We start from the raw sequence: 19,253 nt of genomic DNA, 5'->3' as shown, positions 1-19,253 counted from the left end.
AAATAAAGGGACATTGTTTATCCTGGCAGTGAATGTATTGTTACAGGATGTTTCAGTTCACTGGCAGAACTGACTAGAAACCCATATTCATAGCTTGTATTTATCATCTGTATATCACAATTGTCCATTAATTGTATTTCAATATTTTTATTCTACCCCCAAGTGCAGCTTAGTTATTCCAGCAGATTTCTCCCTGTGAAGGAATAGTTGGCATTGGAACCCTCCCCCTCACATTTCTAATATCACAGGTGCTTCCTTTTTGTTTTTGGAGCCAGTAGCAGAAACCTGCAACCTGACACCAAGAGCAAAGGCATTACCTGAGTAATAGTGTGTGGACTTGAATCACTGTTCCCAAGAGCATAGTAACTAACAGCTTGTGGTTTAGTCTGTTGAACTACTTGATGTTTTTTGACCCCTTGCTGTCCTTGTGTTTGTAGCACTATTTTTTATTTTCCCCTTGGAGATGAGAACAGAGCATTATAGTGAGAGAGAGACAGAGAGACAACCTCTGTTGCAAAGGAAAGTTGGCAAGAAAAAAGAAACCCATTGGTGGTCAATATTTTGTCTTGCATTTTCATTTTAGTCAAGACCGGCTTCTGACTGGTGATGATAGCTAACCCTGAGCAGGCATTCTATGTTTTTTTGAAATATACCAGAGTGGAGAGTAACCAGACTTGCTTCTTCTACCCACTTTGCAATAAGAATTACTGAGACAATACAAAAAATTATTTATGTATGCAGCCACTGTCACTCAAGTGATTTTTCTCCAAGAATGGAAAGAAGAAAACGTCCCAACTAAAGAAGAATGGCAACAGAGTACTCAGAGTACTCAAGAAATGGCAAAACTTACTGGAAGAATAAGAAATCAAGATTATATACTCTTTGATGTAGAATGTAAACATTTTGTAAATCTAAGTTTAGCCTCATTGAGGGGCAGTATTTTAATATGAGTAGGAAAATGAGATTGCCCCTAAGCATTTTTTTTAGAAAAAAAGCACTGGGGATGCCTATGCAGATGCAACCTTGAACACTACAATGGATATTCCCATAATTCCCAAAAGAAAAGCCTCTGGTTTCTTAATAAAAGTTATCTTAAACATTTTTTCCTATTCATTATATATCATCGCCCCATTTTTATATCATCTCCCTTTTACCTATTCTAGAGTATCTGTATAGACCCATCATAAGGCTTGATTAAGGCTGCTTGCAAGTTCTGTTTCCTTATGCACAAATACTGTGATTAGTGTGGTCCATGCATTTTGGTTTCTAGGGTTAATTTGTTATTTACTTGGGGGGGGGAATCAAAATGATAAATATTAATAAAACAGCTTGTTCTATTTATTTTGTGGTTCATTGGACTAAGAAGACTGAAGGACTCCTTTAGTCATCTAGCACACATCTGCCAAATTGTAAGGGCTGGTCAGCTGTACATATCACACAATATACCCCTGCTTCACAAATCAAGTTTTTTTTTCCAGGAGGTTTTGCCCTGGTTCTCTAACCTCAGAATATCAGCAACTTCTGAGAACAATCCGTCTGTCTTTAAAAGTGCTACAAATTGAGAACATAGCATTTGGCATTGTTTTCTATACTTTCCAGGTTGATTTATGTCCATTGCAGGATTCTAATGTTGAACAAGGGAATTTAAATGTGTAACTGTAAAGCGGTTTGGTGTAACATGATATTGTGATACAAACAAGTTGATGTTGTTTATCTTTTTCCTTCATGTTCTCTCATTTTAGCACAAAGCCAAAGTAGAAGCAATAACCTTAGACCTTGCATCTCTTCATAGTGTACAGGAGTTTGTTGAAGCATTCAAATCCAAGCATGTGTAAGTACTCAGGGAGAGGGTTCTGTATCATAATTCCTACCACTACATCAGCATCATAATTAGAAATAAATGAATTTATCAGCTGAGCATAATCACTGTAAACAGAGAAACAACAATAGTTATGTACAGCTTTTTGCATGCAAACATCCACATTTCTATAAACTTTTAGTGTGACTTAGGGGATAACTATAGATAACATGTAAACTTTGTAATTGAGCTCTTGTATCTTAAAAGAAAAGCAGCGTCCAGGCAGGATTTTTTTGTGGCTAAAGGGCATTGTTTTTACACACTGTATTTCTTGGCTACAGTTGCAATTTGAACCCTAGACGTGGGGAAATCCACTTGCTTTTTCACACTGGCTGAATGACAATTTGTACTGGTATGTAGGAAAGGGATAAGCACTGCCTCTCTCTTGCCACCCCCCTGCTTATTGTACTTTGCATGATCCCCAGATGCTTGAGACATAATGCATATGAAGGCTTCTCAGATCAGATGGAAACCTCTCCACTGTTCTCTTGTCTGTGAAGTAATGATAAATAGGTGGTGGCTGGCAGGAGTGGGGCTCCCCTCTGGGGAGCTTCCGCTCTGGGAAGTCTTATAGTTCCCATCATGCTGCTGATGACACCTAGCCCTATTAGACTTTTTAGCCCCATTTCTGAGGCTGTGACTTTGCTAGAGATTCCAGTACAGGAACAGAAATTGTGGATTATTCAAAAGGAGCAGAGCCAATTTATGACCACACCATTATGAAAAATAATTAACCCTGAAACCTGTCAAAAATTGAGTCCATGCAGCAATCTAAATTTTGATCTTCCAAATTGCAGGTACAAATGGAAGAGACAATTTTTATTTCATTGTACAATCTGTTCAATCTGTTTTAAGCTATAGTCTCTTGTGCTAGCCTAAGCAAGTCGGCCCTATGTTAGTTCTATTCAGAGTGAACCCTTTGAAATGAATTGGCATGCTTAACTTACTCCATCCATTTCAGCGGGTCTGCTTTGAGGTACTATAGGCTCAGTGAATATGGCAGCTTCCTCCCTGATGAGATGTCCAGACCCATCTGATAAAGGGACCCCTGACCATTAGGTCCAGTCGTGACCGACTCTGGGGTTGCGGCGCTCATCTCGCTTTATTGGCCGAGGGAGCCGGCGTACAGCTTCCGGGTCATGTGGCCCGCATGAGTCCAGACCCATAGATCTCACAAATAGGCTGATTGCCTTTCAGTCAATTAATGAAGCCTCAACACATCTTTGGAATATCTTTGAAAAAGAAATTCTCATTTGCACTGTGAGGTATTTGAAGATCTTTACTTGACACTGGCAATTGGGCTGGCTTTTACTTTTTAGTCATTTTTAGCTAAATGAAGCCACCTCAGTGAGCGTATGAATTTGTTTAAATTCATGAAACATTGAACTAGATGAACCAGTACCCTGACTTGATATAAGGAACCTCTCTCTGTTCTATACCCCACCCCCACCAGTTTCCTCCCTCCTCTGCACTCTGCATTCCTTGTTGCCTGGGCATGCTCAGTCCTCATTGGATTCCCCATACATGCTGATACCTTGTTTTTGCATGACTCTGTTTGGCTTCTATAGACAATTACCATGTGAGATTGCTGTTAGAGGAAGTGATAAGCTAAATGAAACCAGCATGTTCTTCAGATATTGTACATATGCTACTGAACACCAATTCCTGGGGCCAACCGTGGGGGAGGACTGTTCTCTTCATGCCATGTTGACTGCCTTAGAGCATTTACTTAGAAACAAGATGATGGACTCAATTGACCTTTGGCCTGTGATTCAGTAGGGCATGTGCTCATTTTTTTGTGTCTTTAAATTAGGCTGCATAATCACTGTTAAGAGACCCATCAATTAAGGCTCCTTTTCTTTTCCCAAACACTGGAGCAGACAAATAAAATATTCTTTGTATTTTGAAACAGCATAAAGGTGGACATGATCTGCCTTGAAAAGAGGGACATGGCTTTCAAAAGACATTTGCTTTGATGCTTTTGCACAAGATCTAACCAGCCATAAGGGGCATGTTGGGTAGATAAGCATGTAAAATATTTATGATTTAATATGTATAGTTAAAATATATTTTGCTGCAAATAAAGTAGTAAGCATTTTGCAATTTTTATAGCTTAATGGTTAATGAGAGAATTTTTAAAGGGTATGTGTGCACAGTATTTTAATTAAAAATTTAATTTAAAATAATAAAGCCATGAAGAATATTACAAAGGGCAATAGCAATCAATATAATGACCTAAATTTTTAAACAAAATACATTGATTAAAAGCACTCCACAGGAATAAATAAATAAATAAGAATGTGGCAAGTGTATGTGATTGTTTTGACACTTTTTAATAGACCTGAAATAAACCTTATCTCACTCCTGAACTTTATAAACTAACATGTCACTATGAAGTTGCTCTGTTTCATCATTAACTGCTTCCAAGGGAATTTAACATTTTGGAATGCAACCAGTTAGGCTGTGTATACAACTCATAGCTTCCTTTATAGATGTTATTAAAATAAGTATGTTAAAAAGAGGTGCTGATAGTGTAGGTAACCAACATGGGAAATGAGATTAAAAACAAACCATCTAAGAAGTTTAAAATGCCAGCTTTCCGTCTTCCTCCGAACACGCTGTGATACCATTTAAATAATGCAAATATTTGTATAAATCCGTTTAAAAAGAACACCAAAATAGTACTAGATTAAGCACTTATTAGGACCAAGCTCATCAAAATGTTTCATTATGTTCAATGTGGAGTGAGCAAGTGGACTCTCAGGCCTCTCATGTACAATTTTGGGGATAATAATGCTGACAACTTGCAGAATTACAATGAGACAATGCCTGTAGAGTGCTTTGAACACTCTTAAGCTCTGCAAATGTTAGGTATGCAGTAAATAGTTACACACACTGACACACTAACCCAGAGCTTCCAAACTTTTCATGTTGGTGACATGCATCATTTCACGGCACAGTAATTCAGCTTTACTAGCAAACCGGAGGTTAAACTAACCCCTTTCTAGCCCTGGGAGGAGCATATGGAGCATTCGCGCGACACACTAACGTGTTGCAACACACAGTTTGGAAAACTCTGCAACCCAATTCTTGGGAGAATTCTTATCAGTCCTCATATGTAACCATAACAGGTTTTTGGAGGGGAAATCCAGGGTTTGTGGAATGATAACAATATCAGCAAAAAGTAACAACAAAACTAAGGGTGGGGCATCAACCCCAAAACAGCCCAATGTGGACTGTGTATGCTCAGTAGAAACATACACTAACTATGTTTTTAGGGAGGAGGGGACATAAAACTAGAAAATGTTCATGGCATTGAGTATTCTGCAGAAGGGTATGACTGACAGGCCAGAACCTTGAACAGGAGCACCCAATACCCCAACATTTTGTTGCAGATCCCACTTATTGTTGTGTGTTGCAAAATTTTATAAGGGACTGCATTACATAGCCAGCACCCCACCCCGATTGTTTCAATTCTTTGTTGTGTTGGTTAGTTAGAAAATAAGGAACTTCAATTCTTTTCTCAAAATTTCTCCATTTTAAAGAGATCCTACATGGGTCTATCCAATGTGTTTCTTGTTTAGAAGACCAATTCCTTTCACATGTACTCCATTGGTGTGGGAGCTGCTTCCTTGCCACACAGTCCCACACTGCTGTATACACACTGGTGTGTAGGGCCATTTCTATGGGCAGTTCCCTCTTGGATCTTAAACCCCTCCCAATGGAAAAGAGAACTATAGCAGTTAGCATTGAGTGGAAAAGAACAACATGATTGGAATATTTGCGGGCCTCCCAGCAATATGGGATCACACTTTGGGGGATCAGTATGTGTGTTAAAGTTTTTGTTCAAATTTGAGAATTTGGAGATTAGTGAACCTATTTCCAAATTAGGAATAGGTTGTGCCTTCCATAAACAGGAATGCACGTTGTCTGCAAATGGAGGAGACGTGGTCTGAAAAAAGAACTGCTTCTCAAGTCAATAGAAGTAAAAACTTGAAGGAAACATGCTCTGACACGGAATTGAAAAGTCACATTACTATTTCCATTTACCTTTGGGCTTTTCATGATGTTATCATCACAGACGGCTTTTATAGGATACAAGATATTTTTCTATGGGTCATAACCCAAGGGTATGATATATGTTAGTTGATGAAATCTAGATCATGAAATCCTCCTTATCCACTCACACCCATCCAGCCCCAAAGGACCGCCTTGGTGCTATTCAGCTGCTGTATATACAGAACAATCCACAGCACCTGAATAGCACCAAGGCAGTGCTTTACAATGAGATGGTGGAGACAACCTCTGTTGTTTGTAACTGGACTTCTAAAACATATAACTGTCCAGTAAGCCTTGGTAAACTAATGTATAGTTCAATCCTATACATGTGTACTCAAAAGTAAGTTCTATTGAGTCCAGTGGGTTTTACTTCCTAGTAAATGTGTATAGTATTGCAGCCTAAGCATCCATTTGAGATGACAGCTCCAAATTCCCTTGAGACTGAATCTACACAGATAGCTGCTTAACAGACCTGATAGTGTCCGGCATAGCTCCACTGACTATAGGTGCATATAGGAAACATGTGAGTCCTTGTGGGTAGGAAAGCTGTGTTACAATTTGACTATGACACTACAAATCTCCTCCTGCCCCCATTGCCTTACTTAGAAAACAAATGATTTTTGCTTGAAAAGTATCCCAGTGCCTGTGTTTTACCAACATATGAAAACTATAAGTGACTTACCTACAAGGCAGCCTTTTTATTGTCAGAGTGAATTATGTTTTGAAAATGGAAACATTTCTTCACCAATAAAGGAATGTCTTTAATATGGATTCATTTATTTCAAGAAATCTTTACCTTGCCTTCTACATAGCATTCAGGGTGGTTTACAACAGTTTGCAAAGCTTTGCAAAAATAACAAGGCTATTGTAGAACCCTGTTTTAAAAAAAAGAAAAGCAAAAGTTGAAACTATCCAAAAATCAAGGGCTATAGCTATTAAAAATATCAACCTGTAGGAGTAGGTCCCAACAAGATACTGGAAATGTCTTCACACATTCATCATTGTAATTAATTATACCATTTTCATACTTGATTGTGACTCTGGTGGTGATTATATATATGTTTTTTAAAAAGGTCTCTGCATGTGCTGATCTGCAATGCTGCTACTTTCTTGGCTCCTTGGCAACTGACTGAAGATGGTCTGGAGTCCACCTTCCAGGTGAATCACTTGGGACACTTCTATCTCATTCAGCTTCTTGAAGATGTTCTCCGTCGCTCAGTTCCTGCAAGAGTTGTGATGGTTTCCTCAGAATCACATAGGTGAGTTCTGACTCAGAACATGCTATATGCCACTTAGAGATTTTTAAACTATTAAGTGATTTATGAAAGTCCTGAAGCATTTTCTTGGTGATCAAATGGAAAGTGAGTTCAGCTAGAAGTAACCATGCTGGGACATTCTTAATGTTTGAAATTTTATCATTCCACACTGTAATGGTTCTAGGGGTTGCTCGTGCGTAAGCCGGTGCTTATCTCCCCGGCTGGGTGCAAACACCTGGCAGGGTTGCCAAAGTGAACCTTTTCTGTCCAGACAGCCACTCACCCGTGGCTGACTCAATCGCTGGCAGAATCCGTTTCTTAAACTTCTTCCAGCAAAGAAGCTCTTTGACGCCTAGTCTCCTCCTACTCTCTCTGCGCGAAAGCCTTCTGCGCAAGGAGGGCATGGGCAACGGAGGACCCCTACTCTCCCCGCTGGTCCCAGGCAAGGAGTCATGGGACCGCCTCGCCGCTTCCCCCATCTGCCCCCCTTCTCCACTGGTGCTACGCTGATTCTCTTCCCCAGAAGATGGGCTGCTTCTCCCGATTCCTGGACGCTCTCTGGAATCCCTCTGGCTTTTGCTCTCTCCCTCCAGCACTGATGGCAGTTCCCTGACACACACCCACACCCATTCCCAGCTCCAGGTCAGCAGGATAGATTGATGGCTCCCCCATTGTCAGTTTTTCTCTCCTATAATGGAAATGAGGGGCAATCATTAAAGCAGAAGTTTCCATTTTTCAAATAAGAACTTCAGTACATAAAAATAAAAACTAATGGAGCATCCCATGAAATCAGTGTGTTAGAGGACTTGAAACTGATATGGTGGCATAGGATGCTGAATTTACACCTTAGTACTCAGATGCAAGTCACTAGTCATCTGTGAAGTTCACTTAGTGTCCTTGTTTCAGTCACTCATAATTGTACCTCATAAGATTCTTAAGATAAAATGGAGAATGGAGGAACCTTGACTGAGATCCTAGGAGTCATGTGTCATGTTCTGAGCCTGCACTAGGATTTTTGGGTGTGACTTCCTGCTGCTGCTCCACATCCCCCACCTGGCTGGGAAGCATCTCTGCTACAGCATGGGGAGGGATGCTTGTTACTTATGCTAAGGAATTTATTTTTATTTTTTTAAGGATCCTGTCCTATGTATGCTTTGGAAGACTGGAATACAAATCTAAATCCTTAGTAAAGGATCCAGCACTGAGACTGGATGTTACATTGAGATATGTCTCTCTTAATATTTGTAAAGTCCTTCTTTTTTGAACAATATTAGTATGAATGCAGGTTTTCTGTGTTGTTTGAGCCATTGATTTTGGTAGGAGATGGAAAAATAATTGATTAAATCTGAATGGCACGACCTTTATTGATTTGTCATTCAACAACTTCAATGCCATACAAAGAAGAATGCACAGTTATTCTTACTGGAGAAACAATGCAATTAAGGTCTTAAAGATTGAATCCAATTTTCTTTCTGTTTTTTCTTTGTTTGAAAACAACAAAAAATAAGGAGTTGAATATAGGCATTAGCCATATCAATGTAATAATAGAAGTGATGTCTCCAGGACTTTTAATTTTGAAAGCAAGCCTCTTTGATTGAGATTTCAGTTTAAAATGTCACAGTTGCTCTTAGAAGTGCAATTTTCTACTGCTCCTAGAAGTCCAGTTGACAGAAAAATATGGAAAATTCCATCTGATTTTAGCTGTATTTGTAGCAGTACATTGAATATAGGAAATGTTTGGTAAAAAGGCAAAAACAAATAAAGATAAAATGTTTACTGTATACTCTGATACATTATTACAAAGCTAGTGCCCCCCCCAACCCAGCTGTAAGAATATCTAACAGATTTTAAAAACCTTTCTTCTGTTTTGTTAAAACATAGTGCTATTGGCTAAGCACATTATGGGTATGGAGGGTACGTAAGTTGTCCCCTCCACCCTGTGGTATATTTTATTGACCTACTATGAAGCTTACTTTTTTAAAATCATGTTTCCCTAAAATGTAACCCCTGGGACCTGGGAAAGAGAGACCAGCCAAGGGTCAGGCTGAACCCCTTTATCACTTCCCAACATAAGGGCTTATGGTTTAAATGATACACTGCAGATAGATTTACTTTAACCATTTTAAATTTATGGCAGCTGAAATGAAAGGAAGCAATTGAAAATGTCCATAATAATCCTCCCTAGTGTTAAGACATGAAACATCTAGTAATTAGGTGGTAAAAAAAAAGAATCTTGGATGGCCTTATCTTTGCAAATCACTCCAGGTTTGTGAAAGCTAGTAGCGGAGTCCCATTACAAGAGAGGGAGGCTACCGCAGGGCAGGCAAGTTTAGCACTAGAAATAAATCTGCCAACTCCAATCACTTGCCAGATGTGGAGGGCACAATGGGATATGTATAAATGAGCTGTTATTTAATGGGAGATTATGTTGAATTGTCAGCTGCTTGTTTCTCTGTGTATAACGCTGATCTCCAATAGTTTTTCAAACGACAACTTTGCTCTAGAGCTATTTCTTCTCTCCCTCTTCCTCCCTTGGTGTCATGTGCAGCTTAAATTCATGTTTTTTCAAAGCTTTAAAGCTTGATGAAATAAAGGCCAAAAACCCCCCAAAAAACAACCCAACATAAAGTTGGAACATTCATTGCGTAATTGAGCAAGATCAGCCAAGGTTTATGGAAACTTATTCCCCAATAAGTAAATGGTGTGATTCCAGACCTAACAACTAAAGCAACTAATTGCTTTTCCATTTGTAGGCGGCTTGTCATGCATTAAATCATACTTAAACATATAAAATAATCATTGAAAAGGGCTGCTAGTTTTACAGTGTTGAAATGCCAAAGGGAGCTTGTTAGCCACTACATCTTATTATGTGTATGCATTTTGCAATCTGTCTGAGAATGCCAGAGCCAGTTTTGGTTACTATTCCCCCCCCCCCCCCATGCCTCAAGAGATGGCAACATTCCACTCTTCTTAGATAGAAAAAAAATATTTGAAGAATGGCCTCTGTCTTAGGATGAGGAGCTGTTCTTTTTCTTCCTTTCAGATGTTGTATGAATGAATGTTGGGGTCAGGGGGTCAGAGATCATACACACTATTCCCACTCCACATATTTATTTGAATGTTCACATAAGGTCTAGTCACTCGTGTCTCTATGCCACCAGGAGCACCAAAGAAGCAGGAGAGAGACCTATGGACCAAGTAGAACTTTAAATGAATACTCCTTACTTTATTATAAAGTTTTAAAGGGGTTTGGGGTTGTAATTTCCACAACATCTAGAGTTTGAGATTCTGATGTTTTACAAAAGAAGCACCTATCTTCTAAAATTAAGGGTGAGCGCCATAAGTGAAAATATTAAATGGTATGTTGTCACCTTAAATATTAAATTGATTAGTCTTTAAGATGCCACAAGGCTCTTTCCCCCCTTCATGCCACAGACTCACAAAGCTACCTTTATTGAAATAGGTTGTGAAGCCTGTTTTCCAGAAGTAAGCCCCAGTGCACTTATTGGGGCTTGCTTCTCAGTGAACATGCATATAATTGCACTGTAAGCATTTCCCCCACCCATTTAGGCTGTCTTTCTAAGTCTCATGCTTGATCCCTTCACTTCAGGCATGATAGACAGTACCAGTCCAGGTATAACTTGCCACCAAGCAAAGGGAGGCCCCAACAGTGGTGCATCCTCAAGTTGGGGGTGTTTGCACCTGATAAATGCTTTCCATTACAAGCAAAACACTATTTCAGCTGCGGTAGGTGACATGCATCTACATAGATAGACTAGTCAGCTAACAAGATTAGGATGCTAACTGCTTGGGGTAGATCAAGGGTTGTGAACCTGAGTAGCATTGGTCTCACAAGGACCACTGCTGTATTTTAGGACCCTAGCCTCCCCAGAATTCTCCAGATCTCATCTGACTGCAGCAAGCAAAAAAGATTCAGCATAGCACAGAATTTAGAGGTTTATTCCAGCCTACAGGAAAGGTCTACAAGAAACAAAATTTGGAAAGGTCTGCATAACATTTGGAAAGTAGCAGCACCATGCTTAAACATACACTTCTGCTATTTTTTGCCCCTTATTTCTTGTTGATATTCAGTTTAATAAACCACCAATATAAGCACAGGCAGATGGCTATCTAGAAAAATTCCTTTTCATGTAGAAGCCTTCAGGTTTTTTTGCTACCTTGTTATTATTAAAAAAGAAAAGAGAAGGAAGGAAGGAAGAAACAAACAGCTGGAGTTTAATGACTCTGTCAGACCCAATTAAAAAACATCAACTAGTTACTTTGATTTGTGCTCAGTCATGCCATGGGTATACTTAAAAACATTAGACTCCGCCAGAGCTCATTTTGGCTTTGTTCACATTTATCTTTTATACCTTTAAGGCTATTGATGGCATATAACCAATGTTACAGCCCCTTTCTAGCCATCAATTTTTAATCTAAAAAGATTCTAAGAAGCAGCAAGTCTCATGTGCAGTTACTTGGGCACTTAAACTCCAGAGTATGCATTACTTGTGTACTAGAAGTGGGAGAAGATAAATGATGAAGGCTGTTTGGTTACTCTGCTTCAAAAGCCAAAAATTTTGATCTCAAAATATTTACAATTTCTGCTTAACGCAATTATAGTGCTTTTTTAAAAAAACAAGAAAAGAAAGAAAAGAAAACTCATTATAAGGGAAGAAATCAGGCAGTACAAGAAAACAGTTCCTGTAGTAGAATTGCAACCCTGAAAATAAAATATTACTATTTCTGCTGTTCTCAAGCAATGAAACTTCAGTCAGCGGAAAGATGCAGCTATTACTGGACACACCTGCTCTGGGCTTTGCATACTCTCACCAGCTGGAAATGATTGTACCAACTTCTTTTCTCCAACTTCTTTCCTCCAATTTCTCCGCACTCACTGTAAGATGTATGGACTCAGAGATAGGCTTTACTGCCTTTAGTTAAAAAGAATGGCCCATGACTCCATCAGGGAGACTTCCCATCAAATATATGATGGGTGCTGTGCCAACACAGCCTCTAAGCTCCAGAATCCCACCATGCAGTCAAAGTGCTGAACCTTTTAAGGAGGAACCTGGATCTACCCTTGCCAACCTCTCCCACACAGCCTAACAAATTAGCTGCTATTGCTAGTTTTTGTATTTTTAAAAAGTGGTCTAGCAGCCATGCTGAACTTTTTTTAAAAAACGTAACCTACATAAAAATAATAATTATAATAATCTGATACTGATAAAAAGCAGTCAGGCCCCGAGAGTGTGAATTGACAGGGGAGATGCAGATGGTTCCTGTTGCTATCAAAGGCATAATGCAAATATGTAGACTGAATCATATGGGCAGGGGGAGCAGGAGAAAGAGACAAGAATCTGCTTGGAATCCTTTCTTGTCAGATCTTGTAAAATGCAATTGGCCATTTCTGAATCGAGTAAGTTAATAGTTGACATCCTGATGCCATTAGGCTTTACTACAAAATGCCAAGGAGCACTCTGCTAATTCTTGTGTTGTAGAACACATTCCAGTGTTCCATTATTGGTCTTGGTAAGTCTAGAAATCAAAGTACCTATACCTTGTCAATTTGGGCAATCAAATGTGTTTCTATAAATCTGACTACCTTTCCAGGTGGTTTTTTTAAAAAACGATTTCCCAGTTGCACTATCCTCACCCCGCTATAGACATCAGTTGATCAATAAATATTTTGTATGCCTAGAATGTGCTTTCCTTCAGAACCAGATATATGTTCTGATGTTCATAAGATCCAGCAGTAGGTGCGTCTTGTCACAGTGTGTTTTGAAACAAAAACACCCACCCCTTGGTGAAATGTTTGGCGAAAAGTCATATGCATTCAGCCTTTAATGCTTTTATTTGGCTTATTAAGGCTCAGTAACACACAGTTAGCAAATCTTGTTTTAGATTCCTGCATCCTTCCCATGTGTGCTTTGTTTATTTAATTTGCTTGCTTGTTTATTTGTTTGTTTATTTACTTTGCCTAAAACCAGTATGGATTACACAATAAAACAGGCCTTCTCTGCAGGTTTAAATAGATACATTCATATCTTCTTTATCCAAATGTGTTTAAGTAAAAAAAAAAAAAAAAAAAAGCAATTGTATTAATTTAGGAAGCCAGGGTGAATTGGCATGTCTTACAGAGCTAAACGACTAAACAACAACAACAGAGCTATGTGAGTTTAGCAACAGTCAAATATCATATGGATGGTCATGCCAGTGGTGGTAGAGAGCTGAAAGTGAAAGAAAGAGAATGGATAAATCTACTCCCTCATATGATATGGACATAATTTTGTAGACCTTACCCATTTTCCATTCTATTTTTAGGAAGTTGGCAAGTTTTTAGTTTATAATGAACCAATTTACTTGATGTATAACACTATACTCCTGATGTCTGTGGAGCAAATGTCCTTCCTAACCAAGAGAAGAATTTAGGAAGACTGTTGTTGTTGTTGTTTAGTCGTTTAGTCGTATCCAACTCTTCGTGACCCCATGGATCAGGGCTCACCAGGCACTCCTGTCTTTCACTGCCTCCCGCAGTTTGTTCAGACTCATGTTTGTAGCTTCGAGAACACCGTCCAACCATCTCGTCCTCTGTCGTCCCCTTCTCCTTGTGCCCTCCATCTTTCCCAACATTAGGGTCTTTTCCAGGGAGTCTTCTCTTCTCATGAGGTGGCCAAAGTATTGGAGCCTCAGCTTCACGATCTGTCCTTCCAGTGAGCACTCAGGGCTGATTTCCTTAAGAATGGATAGGTTTGATCTTCTTGCAGTCCATGGGACTCTCAAGAGTCTCCTCTAGCACCATAATTCAAAAGCATAAATTCTTCAGCGATCAACCTTCTTTATGCTCCAGCTCTCACTTCCATACATCACTACTCGGAAAATCATAGCTTTAACTATATGGACCTTTGTTGGCAAGGTGATGAACTATTTATTTGTTTATTTTTAAAGGTTCACGGATATTAAAGACAACTCAGGAAAACTTGACTTCAACTCACTTTCTCCATCAAAGAAGGAATACTGGTCTATGCTGGCCTACAACCGGTCTAAGTTGTGCAATATTCTTTTATCCAATGAGCTGAACCGCCGCCTTTCTCCCCATGGGGTGACATCAAATGCAGTGCATCCTGGAAATATGATGTACACATCCCTTCATCACAACTGGTGGCTGTTTACCCTGCTGTTTACCTTGGCTCGCCCTTTCACTAAATCCATGGTATGTGAACTACATTTTATACATCTTTGGATTATTAAGTGTGCTAGATTTTCAGAAATCCTGCTGTAACTTTCTTATTTCAGCAACTTTCATAACTGCTAACTTCAGCAGTGGCTACCATAACCATGAAACTCTGAAGAAAAGAGTCTGCATTTCTAGCTTGCTTTGATTGCTTTTTGATACAGTTGTGCATTTTCAGTGTCATGCAATTCTGTGCATATATGTTGTGTACAGTGTGAATATCAAGTGAGTCTTTGCTGAGGGGTGGATCAGAAATGTGAGAGAAGAGAGAGGTGGAACTGCAGATAGCATTATGCTTGGGAGATGCTATAAAGATGGGATGAGTAGAAGAAAAATAAATGCTGACATCTTTTTGAAAGCAAAACAACAACAACTCTGAAATATATGAATGATTAACTCCATAGCATCTCATTGACTTTCATAACATCTAAAATTTGGAGCTGTTTTCATATACTTGCTACAGTTCTGCCTTAAAACAAAATGTTTGTGTTGGCACCTAGGGAAGCAGAAAAGTATCAAATCTTAAGGCTGCAAGAGCTTAGCAGATGTTTCAGTGAACGGAATTTTCAAATTCTTTAGCATTAAAAATAGCTAGAAGTCTGAGGTGCTTGGGTTACACTTTCTGTTTCGGTGCAGAGCCAACCATTGTGCTTGAGTTTTAACAGATGTGCTGTTCTTTTTTTTCAAGTGGATGGGAATATAACACTACTACTGCTGTGTAGTTATAAATTAGAATCAGAAAAAAATATTAACCTTAGATAGGTATAGTGAAATAATTGTATGCTCGAGCAATATGCCTGCATGTATATGCCCCAGTGCCACTAAGAAGATCCATGGTGGTAAGAAGATTAAAGCATATATATTTCTTGCTGGATTGGTCAAGTGAGATACACATTTGGATACACCTGAATATTTATCTGACTGATAAATGTGAGATATACTGTCCTGAATAGATACTAAATACTTTTTTTAAATGAAAGCTCAGATTCTGGGCGTACCTGCCCAGGGGAATTCCTAGAAACCTTCATGGGCACCTTGTTTATATCATCCATAAACAAATCTCCTGATTCAGTAGAATTGCTCAGATATGTTAATGATAGTTTAAAGGAGGATTTAAGAAGCAATACTTTTAAAAAATCCTGCTTTATTATTTTCAGTCTTTTCATTTTTAGCACACCTATGACTTTACCTACCACCTACTAAAGCTGACAGTACTTAAGTAGTGAACACATGGTGCAGTAGATTCATGAATGGCACCCAATATGCTTACCTTTCCTTAGCTGAATGCCAGCTTGTTCTCCACCTTCTTTTTAAATTAAACTTTAAAATGAACAATGAAGAGCAAGAACAGAGAAACACTTGAGATTATTGGCTTGGAAGAAAATGATCTGCACCCTAGAGAAAGCCAATTGCACATAAGCAATTCCCTAGTGGATCATATTTAGCCTGGGTGTCAGCACAAAACTCTTGACATTGAATCCTCCCTCACAGACCAAGTCATCAAACCATCTTTGATCATGCTTTATGCAACAGCAGTTTCAGTTATTAAACCTCCTACAGGGTCTGCTGCTGGCAGGCTAAACCACTGTTATTTCTTTTTTTAAAAAACCCCCAGCCAGGATCAATCCAAATAGAGGCAGAAATCTTGAAATCCCTTGTTCACAGTGGGCACCACTGAAGTGGTTTTGAGGCTGTATTCTGGCAGTTCAGGATGCCAGTTCATACTGAAGTAATTAAAGTTATGCGCTCTAAATGGTATAACTGTTTTGATTCTAGTTAGCTTGTAGGCAGATCTCAAGTATGGAAGAGCTTGCATTAAACTTCAAAGTGTTAGTGAAATAGTGGGGAACCTGCCCTCCTCAGTTCTTACCCTTTGTTTTTGGACTTCAACTCCTGTCATCACCAGCCTGCATGGCCAATGGTCATGGCTTATGGAAGCTGCAACTACTGAAGGGCCACAGGTTCTCCCCCCCTGTTTTAGTGTATAATATTTTCACTATTGGTAATTTGGTAACGTAAATATAATATCTTACCAAAGTTGTTCAGTCCTCACAAAAGTAAGATGTTTAGTCAAATACTCAAGAAATCAAAAGTCACATGCAAGGAACCAGGAGAACCAGTCAAACATACAAAAAGCTGAAGAGAAAAGTAAGTTTTTCCAGAGAGTAAAAAAGTCCAGGGACTTAGCTACATCGGTCAAATTAAAGGTAAAGGGACCCCTAACCATTAGGTCCAGTCGTGACCAACTCTGGGGTTGCGGCGCTCATCTCGCTTTATTGGCCGAGCGAACCGGCGTACCGCTTCCGGGTCATGTGGCCAGCATGACTAAGCTGCTTCTGGTGAACCAGAGCAGTGCATGGAAATGCCGTTTACCTTCCCACCTGAGTGGTACCTATTTATCTGCTTGCACTTTGACGTGCTTTCGAGCTGCTAGGTTGGCAGGAGCAGGGACCTAGCAACGGGTGCTCACCCCGTCGCAGGGATTTGAACCGCTGACCTTCTGATCGGCAAGTCCTGGGCTCTGTGGTTTAACCCACAGCACCAGCCGCGTCCCTAATTGGTCAAATTACAATATTATAAATGTGTTATAACACTGTGACACCAGATGGTGTTGTAGAGCTGAAATCACAACTCAATGATATTTTCCATTGTGAGCTTTACGACTTTTTCAAAAAGAGCATTTTCAGAGTGGTTTTTTTATAGCTTGGTAGATCTAGCCCCAGTCATCACAGGCTGAAGGCATAGCTGGCCTGGAGGGCAGGGTGACTTCTGCCTGTCATGGCCAGCAGGAGGAACAACCCTAATGAGAAAAGTCATCCATCCCTATCACAACCTAAAAATTCATGGTCAGTAAGAATTTCCATTTTCCTACATTTCCTAAGAGCTGGAGCTTGCAGAGGAGCAATTCCAAATAGGTTTCCCCCTTAGACATGATATGGTTTCACACACTTGGGTGCATAAACTTACATCTGTCTGTATAGCTGGAGGTCAACAGAACAATAATATGTAGAAGGTTTCTTAAAGTGTGCTTTGTGTCGTGATATTGATACTTCTTCCTGACCTTTAGGAATGGCTGGCCTGCTTTACCTAACTCTGGTCTTTATTTCTGTTCATGCCATCTTTGTAAAAGTGCCATACCGCTTTAAACCTTTTCCCAATCAGTTTCATATGATGGGTTCTCTTTAATCATTTACATTCTGGGGAAAGTCAAATATTCCATAAGAAGCCAAAGTAATCTAGCTGAATATATAGTGTTTGTGCAGCTGGATATTTTATTTATTTGAAGTATTGCGAGAACTCTCTTCTGACTTTACAGAAAAAAGGATGACAAGTAAACAGTAAGAGGGTCCAAGTAATCTGAACCTGAAAGTCCCTTCTTTTAGAGCAAAGTCATAACATTTTCCATCTTCCAAAAAAGAAAAAGAAGTCTACAAAGCTATATAATGCTCTTATAGTACTGCTGTTTTTCTCTTACTTTGATCAGTCTTTAAAAGTGTTGATATTACCAAATAGAAAAATAATAATTACTGTCTATTCTATGATATTTCTTTCATCATTACTTATATTTTTTGGCTAGGCACAATACTCACATAACATTAACATTTTAAAATGAAATTTCCTTGCCTTTTTCTGCTCTCTTTCTGTTCTGTTCTTTCACTAAATGTCTTAAGATGTTTATATATCCCACCTTCTTTCAGAGGTATTAAAGCTGTTCAATACTCTGATTGAAATACAAGATATTTTGAACTACTGTTCCATATTTTTAAAAATAAAAGATGCAGGGAATGTGTGGTCATAACTCTTAGTTTGTGCATAGTGCAATCCAAGCATGGGTGCCAACTTGGAAAACAAAATTGGGGGGCCCAGGTAAGCCCCAACCCACATAATTGATCACATGATGCAGGGCACACACACCATCTGAATGGTAATGCCCATCAACTTTTGGGGGGAAGCTCCCTCTAATATTTTAGGGGGGGGGGGTGAAGGGACCTCAGCCCCTAGGAGTTGGTTTTTAATTTTCAAGTTTATTTTTTTAAAATTTATACCCTGATTTTTGATGAGCCTGCTCCACAAAGCAGATTACAGTGTGAAATATACAAATACAACACACACAAATAATAAACCGAATAAATTGTTTATTATTGGATTTGGATTTGATATCCCGCTTTATCACTACCCGAAGGAGTCTCAAAGCAGCTAACATTCTCCTTTCCCTTCCTCCCCCACAACAAACACTCTGTGAGGTGAGTGAGGCTGAGAGACTTCAGAGAAGTGTCACTGGCCCCAGGTCATCCAGCAGCTGCATGTGGAGGAGCGGGGAATCGAACCCGGTTCGCCAGATTACGAGTCTACCGCTCTTAACCACTACACCACACTGGCACTCTGAAGTGCAGCTATTGATTATTGTTTTGCTGTTCTTTGAACCTTGTTAGTAGAAAGGCATATATATCATTGTAATAGTAATGAATCATTCCCAGCAAAGATTCAGGTACAGCCACTCACAGCTATGGCCCGGCACTAACTAAGACTCTCTTGCTGATTGTTCATAGCTGCATTGACCCACCAACATACAGCAGTCCTCCATCTGGCCCCTGAGTTTAAATATCTAGAGACAAAGGAGTGCTTGCTAGCTGGGTTTTGTCTGCTGTTACTCTTGGCATGTACAGTAATACTCAGTATCACATTTCGGTGTCTCCTTACTGCTGACATTCACTAATCACCTTCAGTGTTGTGTTTGAACAACCTTCAGCTTATTTGAACTAAGCCGAAATAAGTAAAAGGTGGATTCAGTTTAGTACATTTGAACTTAAAACAGAAAATGCATACAACAAAATAAAACAAATAG

The 19,253-nt window shown here is 39.3% G+C and overlaps 1 protein-coding gene across 2 annotated transcripts in view; it reads left to right on the top strand.

Moving 5' to 3' along the window:
• The window catches only part of WWOX (WW domain containing oxidoreductase), a 578,638-nt gene that overhangs the window by 125,664 nt on the left and 433,721 nt on the right, over positions 1-19,253 (top strand). For both annotated transcript variants that reach the window (XM_081016409.1, XM_081016410.1), the window contains exons 6-8: positions 1,743-1,831; positions 6,991-7,176; positions 14,122-14,386. In XM_081016409.1, the coding sequence (XP_080872535.1) occupies positions 1,743-1,831; positions 6,991-7,176; positions 14,122-14,386 (540 nt within the window). The remainder of the gene's footprint in view (positions 1-1,742; positions 1,832-6,990; positions 7,177-14,121; positions 14,387-19,253) is intronic.

The sequence above is a fragment of the Podarcis pityusensis genome (assembly GCF_964106645.2).
Source record: "Podarcis pityusensis genome assembly, chromosome: 8".
NCBI lineage: Eukaryota > Metazoa > Chordata > Lepidosauria > Squamata > Lacertidae > Podarcis > Podarcis pityusensis.
The sequence above is the reverse complement of the archived record's forward strand: the minus strand, read 5'-3'. Positions and strand labels throughout refer to the sequence as shown.